We start from the raw sequence: 20,692 nt of genomic DNA, 5'->3' as shown, positions 1-20,692 counted from the left end.
ACTTGGAGCTATTCTAAGTTGCTTGCAACAGGAGGAACTCTGGAGACTTTGATTTCACAGTTCATCTGAAGACATGGATACAGATCTTTTGTGTATGTCCCTGGTGGTTGTTTGTCCGGTCCAGAAATCTTCCAAAGATATTTTTGTGCCAACTCCAGTAGTAAGAACAGCCATACTGGGTTAGACCAATGGTCCATCTAGCCCAGTATCTTGTCTTCCAACAGTGGCCAGTGCCAGGTGCTTCAGAGGGAATGAACAGAACAGGTAATCATCAAGTCATCCACCCGTCAATATCCCCCAGTCTTTGATACTTTACCCAGTATACACTATTCTGATCTCAATTACATCAGCCTAAATTCAGGGTAACTCTACTGGTATCAGGAGTATTATTTTGGATAGCTGGCCTGTTTCTTCAAGGCCTTTCAGACCTTCAACCTGTGTAAACTGTTGTAGCTCAATTGACGTCAGTTTTCACCATCTGAGGATCTGGCCCTATGGTTGCATCTCGTGTACCGTGGTGTCCCCACCCAATGGTTCAACAATGTGAGAGGGCCAGTCTTTCACCCCTACAGCCAGTGCTTACTTTGTGCTAGGGTTTGCCAGGGCTGAGCCCCAGCACCTCTAGGCTTGCTGCATCAGTTATGACGTTAAAAAAATTGCTTGAGCCCCAGCACATCTTTCATTATGAATTTAAGCACTGCCTACAGGCCTGGTTGTCTAGAGAGCTGGAAGGAAATCCTACTGCCACTTCCTGCTGCCAGCTCTCCTCTGATTGCTCGAGGGGATGGCATTCCAGTAGGGACACAGCAGGCTGAGAGTCTGGGCTCAGGACTGGGGGCAGCCTGTCTGGAGGTGACTATGAACTTGCACTATACTGCACTGCACATGAGGATCAACCAGAGCCAAAAGTGAAGGAGGTGCCGCTGATTGATGACTGAGGGACTGAAGTTCCAGGGGCTCTTGGATGTTTGTTTGCTGACAAAGGGGCTGGACTGATTTCTGGATGAATCTCTGCCTCCCCAAAGTTGGACGTTTCCACACCCCAAGACAAGGGATGGGAGTTTGGCACTAACTACCATAGGAGATAACCCCCACCACAGCAGTAGTTTACACTTGTGGAAAGGGAGTGCCAAGTGGGTGTAAAACATTATCATTCCTGGTTTTTAACTGACCCACAGTCAGTTTGTTCCATTGCTATTAACAAACTCCAAGTGGAGAGATTCTGATCATCATTTCTTTTGAACAGCTAATAGATGTTTTGTTGTCCTGCTGCTTAGGTGACTTCAGTAATACTATGAATTCTCCTTTGCTTTTCCCAAAGCTGTAATGCACTTATATAAAGTAGGATAAGTTCCTATATCAAGTTTATAGGAAAGTTGCTGTTCTTTCTCCCCTTGTGTCTTTATGCTGCCTTGAGTGGGAGACATGCCTGCCTGCCTATCTCTGTGTCTTATCTTATGTGGCTCTTATTACTGAGGTATCTTAGTGCCCACTAAAATGATAAAAGAGATGCTGCCGATCTATTTCTTTCTCTCTCTCTCTTTCTCTTCCCTCCAGTTAGCGGGGACCAGACTTTGTTTATTTTGTATGTTTTGTTTTGGTTGGAGATTATCCATCTTCTTGAAGATGGTTGGTTCTCACTTTTAAATAAGTAGTGGCACAAATATACTAAGTCCCCCAGTCCTGCGGGTCAACTCTTTGATCCCCACAGAGTCCTAGTGTGTGGGCACAGCAGCAACCAATGCTTAACTTTGATCACGTAGCCCATTAATTTATCTCCAAAAGGCATGGCAGCATTATTTAACTACCACAGTGGATTCCCTGGAAGCTGGTTTATTGGAGCACTCTAGCCAGGTTAGGTTTAATTTGGAAAAATACTGAGAGATTGCTTTGTTTTTTCTCAGATTGACAATGTATTGACATTGCCTTAGCAATACTGAGGTGTAAATGTAACTAAGTGACACTAAAGAAATGCATCCGATGAAGTGAGTTGTAGCTCATGAAAGCTTATGCTCAAATAAATTTGTTTGTCTCTAAGGTGCCACAAGTCCTCCTTTTCTTTTTACTGAAGAAAAACTAAATCTTCTGTGAGCAAATGCAAGAAACAATTGACTCTGTCCCTCTGCATGGACTTCCTGACAAATAAACCAGGTCAAACAGGCTGATTTTATACTGTGCATTTTCTCCTTGCTCCAAATGTTTGTGAGTCAGAACTCCCTAAAAATAAGCTCTGTGAAGTTTAGAACGAATGATACCCTCACAGAGAATTTTCTTGAGTTATGTAAAGTGGCAGAGGGTGATGATGAAAATCAAAACAACAAATGAATGCTATGTTTAGTGTATGCTTTCATTGCCTGTGCAAAAGGAAAGTATATCCCCCCAAAAAGTCAGCTGTGTCTTATCAGCTTTGCAAAATGATGAATGAATGCCTTGTTCATTACTATTGCTTAAGTCATTCCTATTTATGCCAGTATTTCGAGGATTATGTTTTGATTGTTCTTGAGAGATGAAAACACTTTCTTGCTGATGAATAAACACTGCCGCTTTTTAAATATTTGTATGCAAAATGTCTTTAAAGCCATTATGAAATGCTTTCCAAAAGCATTAAGAAGCTGTTTTTCGAAAAGCCACTTTTTCTCTACGTTTTCTTTCATGCTAAACAGTCCAAATGAAAGGCCTTTCAGAGTTAACTAGTTTGAGCAATACCAGTGTTTTAGTGTAATGAATAACTTTTTATAGAGGACAATTGCAGAGAGTTCAATATGTTAGTATTTCTATTTCTGTGCCCCACCAATGCGGGATTCTGTGATAGAATTTCTTTCTTTGAGAAAGCTGAAGCGATCAAAACCCTGATTAACCTCTGATATTCACGTGGTGCTCTTGATCTTGAGGACCGAAGCAATAACAAAGAGTTAATGGCAGCCATATGCTTAGGGTATTGTGGGTACTGTTGACCCAAATGTGAACTCCGTGAGTGACTGCTGCTAACTGCTGTTTGTTTCAGGTTTGGCGTGGAGATTACTGATGAAGAGTTTGAGCTGCTACTTGACAGAATCCCCCTTGATGAAGATGGAAATGTCAGATACCCCCAGTTCATGGCCATGTTTGATTCTCGGTACTCAGCTTATACATTTTATTTCTCATTTGTTAATAGATTTTTTTTTTTTGTTTAATCTAAGAGGCTTACCTAACATTGCTAAACAGGCTTAGATTTCTTAAATGTGCTCCTTTATTTCATTCATTTGTATTTCATATATATAATACGCTGATAACACTTAAGATTAGGTGATACTATCATCACATTTTATTTATAACTTAATTGCTCTTTAAATGCTTATTAATTAGTTGTTCTATTATGAAGAATACGCCATTGAGGTAAATAGTTGCATGTGATCTATCTAGTGCTAAGGAATATGATAGACTTGTAAGTACAAATTAATGATTTCTAAAAACAGTCATAGATGCTTTTAATACCTGGGTAAGAACATGTTGCATTTGCAGATTCTATGTATAGTTTGGAATGCTTTTGAGCGGGGTAGTTGCTTTATGGAGATTTTTTCCTATTCAACCTCATAAGGCCCAGATATGGATCAAGTTTAGGTTAAAAATGACATTTGAGACATTTGGTGATATTTTATTGCTGAAAATTAGGGCCTGATCCTGAAAACAATTAATCATGGTTGTGTGAGTAGCACTGTAGAAGTTAATGGGATTACTCAAGCAAGTGAGGACTACTTGTTAGAGTAAAGTTTTGAAGGAACTAGTCTTTAAATTGGAATAGAAAGTGACCACAACTTGACTCTAAGAATGGGAAAAGCAAGACTTATTTTCAATAAATTGCTTAAAAGGTTAAGATCCAATCCTGCAGTCCTTTTGTACATCAAAATCCTAAATTTTGGATGTGCAAAGTCCGCAGGATTGAGACCCTATACTGGCTCAATTACTAAAGGTGCCTTTTATATTCAGACAATAAATATGTATTTCCCATATCTTTGTTTTGAAAAGTTGTGTATGTGATGGTAAACTTATAAATGACAACCTCACTTGTACATATTCCATTTTGGGCATGCACATACTTGTGCTCACATTTCACAAAAATATACATGCATTTTTACACTTGTTTGTGCCATTTAAATAATCTGAAATGTGCACGTGTGCCATTATTAGAATTTGTACCCACAATATCCACTGAGGCCATGGGATTTGGAGGTGCAAATTCTAACACTTGCATGCACATGTGTATGTTAGAGCTATTTAAAAGCAATGTCCTATTATTCAAGTTTTAGCAGGTGTTTACACCTGCATATACAAGTGCAAATAAGGATACACCCAGTTTTGTGAGCATACACATGAAGGCCATGTCTAAGGTTTTAGAGAGAATTTACCTTGCATTGTATTGAAATCATATGTTTTACTATAAAATGCAATTTATACACTGCAAACTTGGCCAATTTTCACATCTTTTATCCCACCTCTTCCTGCCTACACCAGAGACACTACAGCAGCACAGCTATGGTGCTGCAGCTGTGCCACTGTAGAGCCATAGTATAGACACTTGCTGCAGAGACGGAAGGGGTTTTTCTGTTGCTGTAGTTAATCCAACCCCTTAAGAGGCGGTAGTGTGGTCGACAGAAAAATTCTTTAACATATTGTTTACTCCTGTTGCCGAGACTTCCTCTCCAGTTCCCAGTCATATATATATCCTTCAGTCTAGTGTCAGTTCATGCCATTCCATTGAATCTTTTCCCACCAAAGTAATTAATGGCCACTTCTTAATGACGTCTAGAGGCCTCTTCTCCATTTTTAATCCTCCTTGTTATCTTTCAGGGTAACAGCCGTGTTAGTCTGTATTCGCAAAAAGAAAAGGAGTACTTGTGGCACCTTAGAGACTAACCAATTTATTAGAGCATAAGCTTTCGTGAGCTACAGCTCACTTCCTCAGATGCATATCTGTGCTGGAAATGGCCCACCTGATGATCACTTTAGATAAGCTATTACCAGCAGGACAGTGGGGTGGGAGGAGGTATTGTTTCATATTCTCTGTGTATATATAAAGCCTGCTGCAGTTTCTACGATATGCATCTGAGGAAGTGAGCTGTAGCTCACGAAAGCTTATGCTCTAATAAATTGGTTAGTCTCTAAGGTGCCACAAGTACTCCTTTTCTTGTTATCTTTGAGGTCTTTCATACAGTGATCCAACACTTTCCCCTCAAGTCTTCTTTCCAGACTTCTAGAACTCTTGCCTCTCCTGGTTCTCCTCTTTTAATTTATTTATTTTACTGCTCTATTAGCATTGCCTTCTCACCTTCCTCCCTTCCCTTGTGGTAGCTGTTCTCTAGAGCAGTACTTCTCAAGCTATCTGATGTGGGGGACCGGCAATTTTTTTTCCCAATGTGCGCGCAGACTGGCAGCCGATGGCTCACAGACCGGCACCGATCCGCGGACCACCACTTTGAGTAGCACTGATTTAGTGGTCTTTCTTTGGTACTTTCTCTTCTTTCACTCCTAGTGTGAACTGATGTACTACTCTTGTTTTAGTTTCCACTTATATGTTCATGACTCTCAAATCTATATCTTTACCCAGATTTCTCCTGCTCCATCTATGCTTCTATCACCTATTTTTGGTATTTCCTTAGGGGAATTAAATATGTCTAAAAAGAGACTTTATCTCTTTCCCCCTATTTCTCTGTCTCTGTTAACAATGGGATGATTTAATTGGGGATTGGTCCTGCTTTGAGCAGGGGGTTGGACTAGATGACCTCCTGAGGTCCCTTCCAACCCTGATATTCTATGATTCTATGAATACCACTCTCTCTCTCTAGCCACTTAAGCCTACAACCTAGGGTAATCTTTGACTCTTAACTTTCCTTCACTCGTCACAAGAGCTGTCCAAATAATTGATTTTTGTTGTTTGTTTGTTTTCTTGGCCCTACCAAAAATTTAGAAATTAAATAAGCTGATTTTTAAATTTTTTTGGTTATTTGAAAAGTAAAAAAAAACATTCATTTCAGGTCAAATGAAACATTATGTTCGACCTGAAAAGGAACATTTAGGTTTGATATTTTTAATAAAATTGAAATTACTTTCAAAATAAAAAAATGGCTTCAATTTGAAAAATCAAAACTTTAAGTTTAAAAATGTCTAAATGAAATGTCTTGATTCATTTCATTTTCAGTATTCCTTTTGCCACCCAAAACAGTGAATTTAATATGAATTCTCAAAATGTTTTGACACAGATTTTCAGAACGATGTGAATCTGAATTTTTTGGCCAAAAGACAAAACAAAACAAAAACAAAGAAGTTTGGTCTGAAAAATTTCACCCAGCTCTGATCCTCACATCCTTTTTCTCTCACCAAATCCTGTTTCCTCTGTCCGTCATCTCCACAATCAAGGGGTGACTTCATACCTGTCAATCTCAATAGCGTTTTAACTTAACCTATAGCAAGTTTTTGCCAGCTTGTAACAACCTCAGCTTTGTTCATCATGCTAATGAGGCCTAAAATGGCAATAACCCATCCCAAACAGATGTGACAAATGTTTAACTATTTACATATGTACAATGTCTATCATGATAGTTTCACATCACCAACCTAAAATAATTTTATTCATACCCAAATACCTTTTGGACTTTTCTGTTGCTGGGTTTACATTCAGTTACCAATCAGGCTCTGAGGAGCATCTGTTGTTTCTGTAGAATTTGCTCACAGAGGCAGACCCTGCCCATTTTATTTGAGTGGTGGATTCATCTCTGTAACAACTTTTCCAGTCTCAACTTCCATTGCTATATGCTCAGATTCAGTGGGCAGCCAAGCTGAAATTCTCTTCCCCTTATGCCACCTTAGATGGTCCTTATGGACAACCTTGGGTTTAGTCCTGGGACTCAATTGTATCTTGTACACCACTTCATTTATTTGGGTCAGTACTGTGTAGGGTTCCTCCCAAGGTTTATCCAGTTTAGGGTTCCTACCCTTGTTTCTTCTAGGATCGTGGAATCAGACTAGGTCCCCCCCCTTTTAAAAGTTTCCCCATATGGCCTTATATCCTACAGCCTGTTCATTTTTCAGGAGCAGATTCTTAGGTTGCAGCCCCAAGCTTCTTTAGCCAACAGACTCAAAAATTCTTTTTCCAAAGTCACTGTGATGGGCTTAACGCTTATCACCTGCAAGGCATCTGGGTGGGTAATTAACTAGTTGTCTTCTGGCCAGAGGAGGTGGAGCTAGGCCTTATAAGTAGACTGAGGGAGCTCAGTTGGATTGAGACGGCAGAGGAGCAGGTCTCTCTAGTGGGGAGAGATGCCCTGGCTAAGATAGGGTTTAACAGTCAGGAAACAATGGAAGAATACTACTACAAGAGCAGGCTAGGCTCCTACAGGGGAAGCCCTTAGGTAGGGTCAACCAGAGAACTACATTATAGCCTGAGAGGGGCAGAAAGGGTAGTTTGAAGATTTGGACTTTCATTTGGACTGTTACATGTTATCCTGGAAGGGGTTTAGACTTTCATGTGACTTGGCTGGAGGGCCAAGCCACAGAACACCCAGAGAGAAGGTGAAGGCTGGGAAAGACCATTGCAAGCCAAGGGAGCGCCCCATTGGGGACACCAGAGACAAGGATTCCATGCAACACTGTGACCAGAGACAAGGGGGCACCCACGAGGTAAAGATAGGCTAATACATATGCTACCAGAATTGGGATTTGAGACCACCTTCTGAGGAAAGGTGGAGGAACATACCAACTACCTTAAAGGTAGGTTCAGAGGGTCTGACTCACTTTTTGGGGGAAGATGGAGGACTTGTTCCATATGCTGGTAGCCCAACAGGGGCAGATGTACGTTCTGTTGTTACACCCACTACAAGGGCAGCAACAACAGTAAGAGATTCAATAGGAACATCTCCTGCAGTGCCTAGAGAAGTTGGCCCCAGGAACCCATATAGTTTCAGAATAAGAGGATTCTGGCAGACCGGTACCAGACCTGGCAAAATTGGGCCTAGGTGACGACCCTGAGGCATTTTGCATACCTTCAAGAGGTTAGAGACTGCAGCAAGGTGGACCAAATCCTCCTTGGCAGCTCGAATAGACCTGTTCCTCTTGGGAGAAGCTCAGGCAGCCTACCAAGCTTTGTCCAATGAGCAGGCACAGTCCTACAAAATTGTAAAAGAGGCCATTCTGGCCAGAAGCATACTGCCACCAGTTAGGACAGATCTTTTCCCAGAGGTGGTGTGTCCCATAGCAGCAGCACTAAGTTTATGAGACCTGGTAGCATGATGGTTGCAGCCTGACACAAACTCTTTAGACAAGGTGGTGAACCTTATAATCCTAGAACAATTCCTAAGGGTCTTGCCTACCAGAGCCCAAAGTTTGGGTCCAAATGTTTCTGCCAACTTCTAGTGATGAAACAGAGGGAGGATATAGGCCTTTATGGAAGCTGATGGAGCTGAACCACCTGAAAGAGGGATTGGATCAAAGGAACCACTCCGAGGGAAGCAAAGCAACAGAGAAGTCTGACACAGCAGTGGAAAAGGGGACACACCGAGAGATAAATTATTAGATAATTCCACAACTAAAGAAGCAAAGGAGGTAGTGCCATCTCAGTTGCCACTGGGTACCTGGGACAGGCACCTGGGAATTGGTCAGGAGAACCCAGCTGTGTGTTTCTGGCCTGGCCAGCTGGGTCATATAAGCATGGAGTGCAGCTATTTGGACTGCTGCTTCAGTCAAGTGTGTGGCTTGGGATATTCCCTTGGTAGGGGTGCACTCCAGCCTACCAGGTAACTGCTAAAGTAGTTAGATGGGAAATGAGAGGACTAATTGACTCTGGGTGCAGGCAAATGTTAGTTCAAGGGAGGAGCCTCTCAATGGTGAGAAGAGATCAGCATTTGCTGGTGTACATTTCGTGTGTACATGGAGAGACACGGGTCTACTCAACAGTGAAGATAGAAATAGAACAAAAAGGATGGATGAGCAAACTGAGGGTTGGTGTGGTGAGAGACCTCCTCTGGCCCATAACTGTAGGCAGTGACTGGCCTAATTTCCCAGCTCCATTACGAGAAAAGGTAAAGCCTGATCTAGCAGGCCATAAGACAATCCTCACCGGGACACGGTGTTCGGCTGGGTGGCCCAACGGTGAGGAGGAGTGAGGAGATGACGGGCCAGATGGAACTGGTTGAGAGAGCTGAACAGAAGATGTCAAGTCAAGATGTCAAGTTACAAGCCCTGGAGACACAGTTACACAAGGCAAACAGGGATGGGAGCTGGAAGAAGTGAAAGCCTTACAACAGAAAACAGAAGAGGAAGCAAAACAAGAGCAAGAGTTGGTTTGGATAAGGCTAGATCTAGCATATGAAAAGAATTGTCAGCAGTAGCTCAAACTGGCACTAGCTGCCCTGTGAACCATGAAACCTTCTGGTAATGGGACTTCCTGACAGTGGGGAACTAAGTCCCAATGTAAACAAAAGGTCTTTTGCCCCTCCTGGGCTCAGCTCCCAGTTCTTCTTGGGCTTGTGAGGAACTCAGCTGCCTCCAGGGTTGGCTGGGCCCAATAAACTCACAGTAAGTGACTGTGCTCCCTGATTGATCAGAAGAGCCAACAGATCATCATTTGAGCCTTGTAGCAACAGAGCACAGCGGCTGCTCAATGCATTCCACACCCACAGCTGTACCAGACCTGCTACCTGCCCAGCCCTTGCTTGAACCCTTGCCTGCTCTGCTCAAACCCTAGTCCCTGTCTGCCTCTGAACTCCTGATCCCTAACTCCTGGCTCCCACTCTTGGCTTGTCTCCTGACAACAGCTCTGGCTTTACCCTTTGGCTCTGTTCTGACTCCTGGCTCTGACCCTTGGCTTGTCTCTTGACCAGGCCTCGAGTTCTGTCCTCTCATTCTACTCTGACCACTAAGCCAGACTCCTGCTCCAACCACTTGGTTGCTCTGCTAACACCTTGGTATGTGACAGTTTGAGCAGCCCATTAGGAGATAAGAAGGTGCCCCACGCAGGGAGTTCCCCTCCAGAAAGGCCCCACCTTCTCAGACTTCTCAATGGACTTTATTGTTGCATAACTGAGTGCCCTTGAGAGCACAGTAATCCTGACCATAGTGGACCTCCTGACCAAGATGGTCCATTTTATTCCCTGGCTAACTGTTCCATCTGCTTGTGAAACCACACACACCTTTCTGGAGCACTGAATCAGCACATGCATCATTTCAGATCAAAGTCCCCACTTCATTTCTCAGTTCTGGTAAGAATTTTTCTCCCCTCACCTCAAAAGCCTACTATCTGCAGACAGTTGGCAATGCTTAAAGTTCCTGGAGCAGTACCTTTACTGTTGCCTGAATTTCCATCAGGATGATTGAAACATTTAGCTGAGTTTGTGTACAACAACTCAAGCCACACTTCAGCTGAATGGACTCCATTCTTTGCAAACTTTGGTTTTCACCCCAGTTCCATCTCGAGCTGCGCAAAGATTCAGCCATACGGGGGGGCCATGGAACTGGTACGGCACAACCAGCAAACACATCAGGAGCTCAAAGAGCACTTACTGGCCACTAAAGAAACACAGATAGAAAGCAACAACCCCCCTAGCCTTCCTTATATTTGGGGATAAGGTTTGCCTTTCGACTCAAAACCTGAAAACAGACAATATATGATACAAGCTTGACCATCAATACCTGGGTCCTTTTGGATCACTGAACAAATAAACCCAGCGGCCTACAAGCTTCAACTCCCAGAATCACTCAAGATTCAACCCATCTTTTGTGTGTCTCTCCTCAAATCATTCATTGACAACCCTTTTCTCAACTGGGTAGATCCCCTTCTACCCCCAGTAATTGTTCATGGGCGGGGGAACCATCAGGTCCTCAACTCCTGATGCATCGGAGGAAGCTCCAGTTTCTAATAGACTAGAAGGAGTACAGGCCAGAAGAGAACCAGAAAGAAATGTTCACCCTTCTGATTTCCTGTAGGAATTTCACCAAAGGTGCCATGACAACCCAGGGTTGAAGGGCCGTAGGAGGATCCCTCAATGGTCTTGGTTGCCTCATAACCCAGTGAGCTCAGCTGGGCCCAATAAACCCATGCTAAGTGACTATGCTCCCTGACCAATCAGAAGAAACAACATTTAAGCCCTGTATCAATAGCACCACAGTGGCTGTTCAATGCATTTCATGCCCACAGCTGCATCAGACCTGCTTCCTGTCCAGCTCTAGTCCCTGCCTGCCTCTGAACTCATGGTTCCTAACTCCTGGTTCTGACCCCTGGCTTGTCTCCAAACCACGATTCCAGGGGCCCATAATTAGCTCTATTCCTGTGGCTCAGTTCTCCAGTCTACTGCTGGGCCTTCTCTGCAGGAGCATCCAGCCTCCTCTGCAGTCTTTTCCCCCACTGAGCTCCCTCTGTCTACTTATAAGGCACAGATGCTTAATAGATCATCACCTCACTTTGTCCCCTCTGTTGAGAGGGGGGCTAAGCTATCAATCAATTACCTGACATCTGTGGAGTGTGTCTCTAACTGGAGGGTTTTCCCTTCTCCAGAAGGTGATGGGGAAACACCATCACAGAAAATTTCCAGGTGTTACAGAGCAAGGCTCAATTCTTTGCTTCTAATGTGGGAAACTGAAGCACATCAATAGATTATGCCCTTAACTGGGTTTTGACTATCTTGATTTCAGTGTTGCTGAGATTTGTGATGTTTCTCAGGTCCAGGAGAGTCATAGTCCTGGGAGTTTTGTGGTAATGAGCTGAAGAAGAGGACAGAGGATGAAGGCACTTGTAGGCTTTGGGTGTGGTCAGACCCTGGTCAAGTGGGATCTGATCCCCACTGAGTCCTTGCGGGCTTACCATCCTGTTCATATTTTGGACTTAATTAGTTGCTGGACTTGCTTTCAGCCACTGAGAGTGGGGTAGACTGGGTTTGGTTGGGAGTTGTGGAAAAGCTACCATAGCGTGGGATTGGAAACACTTCTGAGCCCTTCTGGAGAGACAGCTTGGCAAATTGTGTCTAGGAGAGCAAGGGAAGCTGGAGGAGGAACGCTGAGGATGCTTGGGAACTCTTCCCCATGGGCCACTCTGACTTCCGTGAGACTTCTTCCATGTTCCTTAAGTCTAAATGAGATAAAAGTGGAGAAAGTTTGACCTATCTTAAATGGAACCCAGAGGAGGAAAGTCAGTCTCTCCTAGCCCAGACAGGCTCTCTGAGCCACAGGAGGTGAGAGCAATTTGAATCAGTCATCCTCTAGGTCCAAGAAATCAAGTCCTTCTGACACATTCTGTGCTTCAGAAGCAGGGAATTTGTATGGCATGGTTGTGGGTCAGTGAAGATGAGGTGCACTAGGAAGCATATTGGCAGTCGTAAACAGGGTCAGAGCTCAGAGATAGTTACTTAGTTTCCCCATTCTGAGTTACGGAATGAAATTTTGTAACAAGATCATCTGCAGTTGGCAGGGAAACTCTGGGTCCAGGTGTTGGTGCCTAAACCACCACAGAGGCTACTTCCAGGCTTACCTATGCCATACTGTCAGCTGGACACCTTGGAAGGGAAATGGCCCTTGAAAGGCTGCTTCTGCAGTTTTACTGGCCTGGCATTGACCAAGAAACCACCATCTTCTGTTGCCGCTTGAAGGTAACACCATACACCTAACCACAGTAGCCCTTGAAAAGATTGGGATGGATGTACTAGGGCCAGTAAAGAAGATTATTATATTTTAGTAATAACAGATTATGATATACAATATCCCAAAACCATCCTGCTATAAGCCACCACAGCAAGAACATAGCTAGAGAATTAATTCAGATAATTCAGATTAATCCAGTGAGGTTGCCCTCTGAGTCTTACAGCCCAGGATCCTAAATTTACATGACACTTATTCTGACAGTTTTTGTACCTTCTCAAAATCAAGCCTGTGCAAACCGCAGTCTGCCATACCCAGCTATTTGATATTCCAGAAGGGTGGGCAGAGCCTGCCAGGAACTCAAAGCCCCTCCCCTCAGCAGAGGGGGAGAGGTGTTCCAGGACTGGGAATCAAGTGATTCTGTGGGACAAGAGAAAAAGAGGAAAAAACAGAAATGGAAGTGAGGGTCAGAGGTGTAAAACCAGGGTACCAGATGGGGACACTGAGCAAGAGAGCCCCAGACAATGCCCACTGCTCTGCGTAGAAGTCCAAGGAGTCAGTAGATGCCACACAGAACTCTGGCTGGATATGTAAAATGACCCAGGAATGGATGTGCCACCTCCAGGCTGATGAGCTGGTGGAATGTTTGAACAGAACCCTTAAAACCATGTTAGGAAGAATGAAGAGTTCGAGGTTAAAGACTGGGACAAGATTTTGCCCTATATACTCTTAACTGTGAAGGAAGTTTCCCCGCTGGCTTTCCCCGCTGTGTTATTAGACAGAAGGTAATCTTAAAAGTACTACCCTGATCCAGATGCCTGGAAGCTTCTTGGACCCGTGCTACGAGTGTGCTACAATAATAAAGAATGGACATATCTGAAGTTCTCCAAAAAAGTCAAAGCCTTAGGGGTGGAAAAATCCTTTGAACAAAATTCATTTGGATCTTGCAGCTGTCAGTGGCTTGTGCCACTAATGGATTTACTCAAAAAAAACCAGCCTCGAAGCAAATCCACTGGTCCTAGCAGTCATCTGTACAAGTTGGGTCCTGTTCAGCCTAGACATCAATAGAGTATTTAGTTCACAAACAGATGCCTCCAGGAGTGTGCTTGTGGCAGTCCCCTTGCAGCATACCAGCGCCAAGAACACCAAATCCTCTACCTCAGTAGGAGACTTTTACCTCAGGAAAGCAAATAATCTGCTATGAAATAATAATGCCTGGTGATCCCCTGGCCAGAGGGGAATTCCACAGTTATCCCCTGGGGTCTTCTTTCATCCTAGTCACAGATCATGTACCCACTGTAACTCATTGGATCCCTCTCTTCTGTGGCTTTGTGTAGAAGGTCTTTGTAGGGATTTAGATGCAGGGCCAGGGTGCAGGAGGGTGGATAGCAGGGGACTTGCTGCTCTCTAGATCACCATCCATTACTAGTGGCACAGATATCTACGCTGATATCCTAGCAAGAGTTAATGCTGCTTGAAACAGTATTAACTCCCTCTGGGTGCCTTCTGCAGCTGCTATTTAGCATGCACAAGGGGAGCCTGCCAGTGTGCAGCAGCCATAGTGCAGTGCAGAGGGACAGCTATCCTCGTTGACACTTCTGCCTTTAATCATCTGGTGGGTCCCTTCCCCACAGATCTATGGCACCTCACTTTTTCTGGATTCTTCCCTCTTGAACGGATAATTTAAGGAAACTCCATTAGGAGAACCTTAGAGAGCTTTCCTATTCTGGATGTGTATACGTTGCATAGTAAGCATGGACTCTGACTCAGGTTTAAGCCTAAGCCCCCCTTCTGTCCACACACAAATTAGTCTGACTTGGGCCAGAAAGCCCTTTGGATTCAGATGAGCAGACCCAGTTGGGAGGGTGGTTCCAAGCCTGAGTTCCCCTCTAAGTCGGGTCCAAGCCCTGTCATTTTGCAGTGTGGACACAGGTCAAACTGCAGACCTGAGTCAGAAGGTCTGCGTAGTGCAGCATGGACATATTAGCATACTTGTGAGACGTGCGTTCAGCAATTGTAAACCTACTTTTACAGTGCAGTGTGGGCGCTGAAGTGCGGGTTGGAAACAAACTGAGTCCACAAACACAGGTCCTACAGACACAGGTTTACATAGACATAGCAGAGACATACTCTCTGTGGCTCTTTCCTGCAGGTTTCTCCTCAGCAAGGGGTGATCTGGCTCTTCATTTGTTACCTGCTTATATTAAAGTAACTTCTGTGTTTAAAAAAAGCTGACATTAGGGGGTTAGACTAGATGACCCTTGAAGTCCCTAAATCTAACCCTATTTTTCAATAGTTCTATGAAACTGATTTTTTTGTACAACTAACATTTTCACTGGGAATTCAATTTACTACAAATTAAATATATGACGTTGCATTAGAATTTCAATTTTTATTTCCAAAAGAACATTTTTTTTCTAATGAATTTTAGAGTCATCACTGTGAAAGGCAGTTAGCTAAAATGATCATAAATAAAATTGCCTTTCATAGTGGTGACTCTATCTTTACACAGTGTGTAAGACCAGGCAAATATTTAGAGTTGGATTTTCAAAGGTGCTCAGCACTGGCCTAACCCTGCTGTCATTGCAGTCAGTAGTAAAACTCCCATTCACTTCAGTGGACACAGTTAGGCCATAAGTGCTTTTAAAATTTTCACCCTCAATCATTTGCCTTGTCAAATTTATTTCTACACACACTGTATAAAGAGAGACTACAGTACAATCTTCCTTAAAATGTTGATGAAATAGTTCCTGCTGCGCTGCTTATTAGGGGACAGTCGCCACTCTGAAAAGCAGTGAGCTGGAATGACTATATAGACTGATTAATTTGTCACACAAATGAGTTATTTTAAAGGGTGGATATGCAGTGGTGGTGTCACCATACTGGTCTCAGAATGGTAGAGGGACAAGGTGGGTGAGGTAACATCTTATATTGGACAAACTTGTGTTGGTGAAAGAGACAAGCTTTTGAGCTACAGCGCTCTTCTTCAGGTCTGGGAAACGTACTCAGTGTCACAGCTAAATACAAGATGGAACAGATTGTTTAGCATAAGTAGTTATATATTTCAAGGAACCATTCAAGGTGACACCCCATTCAGTCACAGGGGAAAAGGAAGGACACACCAACTCAAAGTGGCAACAGACCCCGCCAGAACAATAGATGCAAAGCCTGCAGACATATCAGTGCTACAATGATCAACACCTTCCACAACACACCTTTCAAGATCCGCGGGTCCTACGCATGCCTATCACATCATCCAGTGCACTATATGCCCCAATAACAACTATGTGGGCGAAACCAGACAATCACTACATTCTTGAATGAACTCACACAGGAAAATGATAAAACACAAAAACACCACATCACCTGTGGGTGAACAGTTTTCACAAAGCAGTCACTCTATATCTTACTTATTAGTCCTCATTTTCAAAGGAAATTGGCACAACACTTTCAAAAGACGAGCCTGGAAGCTTAAATTCATAACTTTGCTAGACACTAAAAATCATGGACTGAATAGAGACAGGTTTCAGAGTAGCGGCCATGTTAGTCTGTATTCGCAAAAAGAAAAGGAGTACTTGTGGCACCTTAGAGCCTAACAAATTTATTTGAGCGTAAGCTTTCATGAACTACAGCTCTGATGCATCCGATGAAGTGAACTGTAGCTCACGAAAGCTTATGCTCAAATAAATTTGTTAGTCTCTAAGGTGCCACAAGTACTCCTTTTCTTTTTGTGAATAGAGACACTGGATTTATGGCTTATTACAACAATCTGTGACCCACTAACAATGCCCCCTATGACTAAAGCGGTGTTAATGGGCCATTTCACCTTGAATGGTCCTTGAAGTATGTGTTGACAACTTATGCTAAACAATCTTCAGAGTAACAGCCGTGTTAGTCTGTATTCGCAAAAAGAAAAGGAGTACTTGTGGCACCTTAGAGACTAACCAATTTATTAGAGCATAAGCTTTCGTGAGCTACAGCTCACTTCATCAGATGCATATTGTGGAAACTGCAGCAGACTTTATATATACACAGAGAATATGAACCAATACCTCCTCCCACCCCACTGTCCTGCTGGTAATAGCTTATCTAAAGTGATCATCAGGTGGGCCATTTCCAGCACAAATCCAGGTTTTCTCACCCTCCACCCCCCCACACAAATTCACTCTCCTGCTGGTGATAGCCCATCCAAAGTGACAACTCTTTACACAATGTGCATGACAATCAAGTTGGACTATTTCCTGCACAAATCCAGGTTTTCTCACATCCCCCCCACCCCCATACACACACAAACTCACTCTCCTGCTGGTAATAGCTCATCCAAACTGACCACTCTTCAAGTTTAAATCCAAGTTAAACCAGAACATCTGGGGGGGGGGGGGGGGGTAGGAAAAAACAAGAGGAAACAGGCTACCTTGCATAATGACTTAGCCACTCCAAGTCTCTATGTAAGCCTAAATTAATAGTATCCAATTTGCAAATGAATTCCAATTCAGCAGTTTCTCGCTGGAGTCTGGATTTGAAGTTTTTTTGTTTTAAGATAGCGACCTTCATGTCTGTGATTGCGTGACCAGAGAGATTGAAGTGTTCTCCGACTGGTTTATGAATGTTATAATTCTTGACATCTGATTTGTGTCCATTTATTCTTTTACGTAGAGACTGTCCAGTTTGACCAATGTACATGGCAGAGGGGCATTGCTGGCACATGATGGCATATATCACATTGGTGGATGTGCAGGTGAACGAGCCTCTGATAGTGTGGCTGATGTTATTAGGCCCTATGATGGTGTCCCCTGAATAGATATGTGGGCACAATTGGCAACGGGCTTTGTTGCAAGGATAAGTTCCTGGGTTAGTGGTTCTGTTGTGTGGTATGTGGTTGTTGGTGAGTATTTGCTTCAGGTTGCGGGGCTGTCTGTAGGCAAGGACTGGCCTGTCTCCCAAGATTTGTGAGAGTGTTGGGTCATCCTTTAGGATAGGTTGTAGATCCTTAATAATGCGTTGGAGGGGTTTTAGTTGGGGGCTGAAGGTGACGGCTAGTGGCGTTCTGTTATTTTCTTTGTTAGGCCTGTCCTGTAGTAGGTAACTTCTGGGAACTCTTCTGGCTCTATCAATCTGTTTCTTTACTTCTGCAGGTGGGTATTGTAGTTGTAAGAAAGCTTGACAGAGATCTTGTAGGTGTTTGTCTCTGTCTGAGGGGTTGGAGCAAATGCGGTTGTATCGCAGAGCTTGGCTGTAGACGATGGATCGTGTGGTGTGGTCAGGGTGAAAGCTGGAGGCATGCAGGTAGGAATAGTGGTCAGTAGGTTTCCGGTATAGGGTGGTGTTTATGTGACCATTGTTCATTAGCACTGTAGTGTCCAGGAAGTGGATCTCTTGTGTGGACTGGACCAGGCTGAGGTTGGTGGTGGGATGGAAATTGTTGAAATCATGGTGGAATTCCTCAAGAGCTTCTTTTCCATGGGTCCAGATGATGAAGATGTCATCAATATAGCGCAAGTAGAGTAGGGGCTTTAGGGGACGAGAGCTGAGGAAGCGTTGTTCTAAATCAGCCATAAAAATGTTGGCATACTGTGGGGCCATGCGGGTACCCATAGCAGTGCCGCTGATCTGAAGGTATACATTGTCCCCAAATGTGAAGTAGTTATGGGTGAGGACAAAGTCACAAAGTTCAGCCACCAGGTTAGCCGTGACATTATCGGGGATAGTGTTCTTGACGGCTTGTAGTCCATCTTTGTGTGGAATGTTGGTGTAGAGGGCTTCTACATCCATAGTGGCCAGGATGGTGTTATCAGGAAGATCACCGATGGATTGAAGTTTCCTCAGGAAGTCAGTGGTGTCTCGAAGGTAGCTGGGAGTGCTGGTAGCGTAGGGCCTGAGGAGGGAGTCTACATAGCCAGACAATCCTGCTGTCAGGGTGCCAATGCCTGAGATGATGGGGCGCCCAGGATTTCCAGGTTTATGGATCTTGGGTAGTAGATAGAATATCCCAGGTCGGGGTTCCAGGGGTGTGTCTGTGCGGATTTGATCTTGTGCTTTTTCAGGAAGTTTCTTGAGCAAATGCTGTAGTTGCTTTTGGTAACTCTCAGTGGGATCAGAGGGTAATGGCTTGTAGAAACTCGTGTGGATTTGTGCTGGAAATGGCCCACCTGATGATCACTTTAGATAAGCTATTACCAGCAGGACAGTGGGGTGGGAGGAGGTATTGGTTCATATTCTCTGTGTATATATAAAGTCTGCTGCAGTTTCCACGATATGCATCTGATGAAGTGAGCTGTAGCTCACGAAAGCTTATGCTCTAATAAATTGGTTAGTCTCTAAGGTGCCACAAGTACTCCTTTTCTTTTTGCTAAACAATCTGTTCCACCTTGTATTTATCTGTAACACTGAGTATATTTCCCAGACCTGAAGAAGAGTGCTGTGTAAGCTCAAAAGCTTGTCTTTTTCACCAACAGAAGTTGATCCAATAAAAGATATTACCTCACCCACTGGTCCCTCTACAAGATGGTTATGTCATTATTATTTATATATTTGTATTGAAATTGCACCAATCAGGATTGGGGCCCCATTGTGTTAAGCACTATAGACACAGATAACCTAAGAATAGCCCCTATCCCAAAGAATTTACAATCTAGTTAAATCCTTGTAGTATCCAACCAGCAACTACGGGCCACATTAGAAATCCGAGACCTGCTGTGACAACAGACAGGAATGACCAGGACAATGGAGAAATTTCAGCTTTCTCAGCACTGTCTGAGAAGGGGCTAAGACTAGAGGTCAGATACAAGTTAAAGTATATTCCCATTCCTTCCTCCTCGAACTCACGCCCCCTCTCCCATAGGAAGTGAACATTCCATTGCCACCAGTCCCCACACACATGGACTTCCTGCTTCTGGTTTCTAAGTCACACAGAACCAAGCATTGCAACACATTTTGGTTCCTTCTCTATTCTGCAGTCTCTGCTGGGTCTAAGTATCAGGCAACCATAATACAACTTTACTTACAGCATCTTTCATTTTTTTAACTGATTCCTAAGAGCTTCACAGAATTAAACAATATAATTATAGCATTAAATTAGACAGAAAAGCAGAAGGATGTTTTCTAATGTGATCTGAAGTGTGATGAAGACTTGCTGAGGCAGAAAGACACACAAAGGGTGTTCCAAGCATCAGGAACTGTGGAGGAGGGAAGCTTATGCACCTGCAGGGGTGAGATTATGTGGGAGCAGTGAGGGAAGTAGAAAGACAAAGTCTATGAGAGAGGCTGAAGTAACATCATGATGGGTTTTACATCTAAGGATAGTTTTGAGTGAGACCTGACGTGTGCAGGCAGCAAATGGAGATGTTTGAGGATTAAAATGATGTGGTTGTGCTTCTTTATAAATATGAATTTGGGCAACAGCATTCTGCACACATTACCTGGCAGCTATTCTCAGTACTGAGCTTCCTTAGATTAGAGTCCAGAGAGTTGGTATACAGAGAGGCCATAGGCAGGGCCAGCTTTAAAACACATGAGTTTTCTCTGCTGTAGGAGAAGTAGGGTTGACCTCCTTGCTAGGGTAGGGTTCATGCTACATTTACCAATATCTGGAGACCTATCTCCTGACAGTTGTCTTAAATATACCTGAAGCCTGGGGCTGGAACGTCTTTGTCTGCTAGAGGCGCTTGTGTGCATTTAGCTGAATTTTAGGTTATTTTACTGTAGATTCCAGCATATCCATCAATGTTTACATAATTTATCAAAACAGCCCTCCCCCCCAATTTACAGAGATCTGAGATGGTCTGTCAGGGAAATACCATAAATGAATGGAATAGGATTAACTAATTTAAAAATGTGCCTTTTCTAGCTTTCCTCCTCCTTCCATTTCATTGATGCCTTTGTGTCTGCCCCTCTCTGTGGCAAGTTTCACCTTTTTAAGCTCCCCTTCTCCAGGTGGCACATGTTCTGCAGGTATGCCTAATTGGTTCTGCCTGAGTGCAGGAATGCTCATTAGCCTTTCTAATCAGTGGAAGGACACCATCACACCTCCCCCTTCTGCCAACTTCCTACAGATCACCCAACTCTGCCACAAAGTTGTTGCCTGTTCTACTAGGTG

The 20,692-nt window shown here is 43.6% G+C and overlaps 1 protein-coding gene across 1 annotated transcript in view; it reads left to right on the top strand.

Annotated features, from left to right (window-relative positions):
• The window catches only part of LOC311519330 (EF-hand calcium-binding domain-containing protein 6-like), a gene marked incomplete at its 5' end in the record, with an annotated part of 91,109 nt that overhangs the window by 40,100 nt on the left and 30,317 nt on the right, over positions 1-20,692 (top strand). Inside the window, one exon of the mRNA XM_084625749.1 lies at positions 3,005-3,115. Coding sequence (XP_084481875.1) covers positions 3,005-3,115 — 111 coding nt within the window. The remainder of the gene's footprint in view (positions 1-3,004; positions 3,116-20,692) is intronic.

This window comes from Lepidochelys olivacea (assembly GCF_965140295.1).
Source record: "Lepidochelys olivacea isolate rLepOli2 genome assembly, chromosome: 4".
In the NCBI taxonomy this organism is placed as follows: domain Eukaryota; kingdom Metazoa; phylum Chordata; order Testudines; family Cheloniidae; genus Lepidochelys; species Lepidochelys olivacea.
Note: the sequence above shows the minus strand (reverse complement) of the source record. Positions and strands in the feature narration are given on the sequence as shown.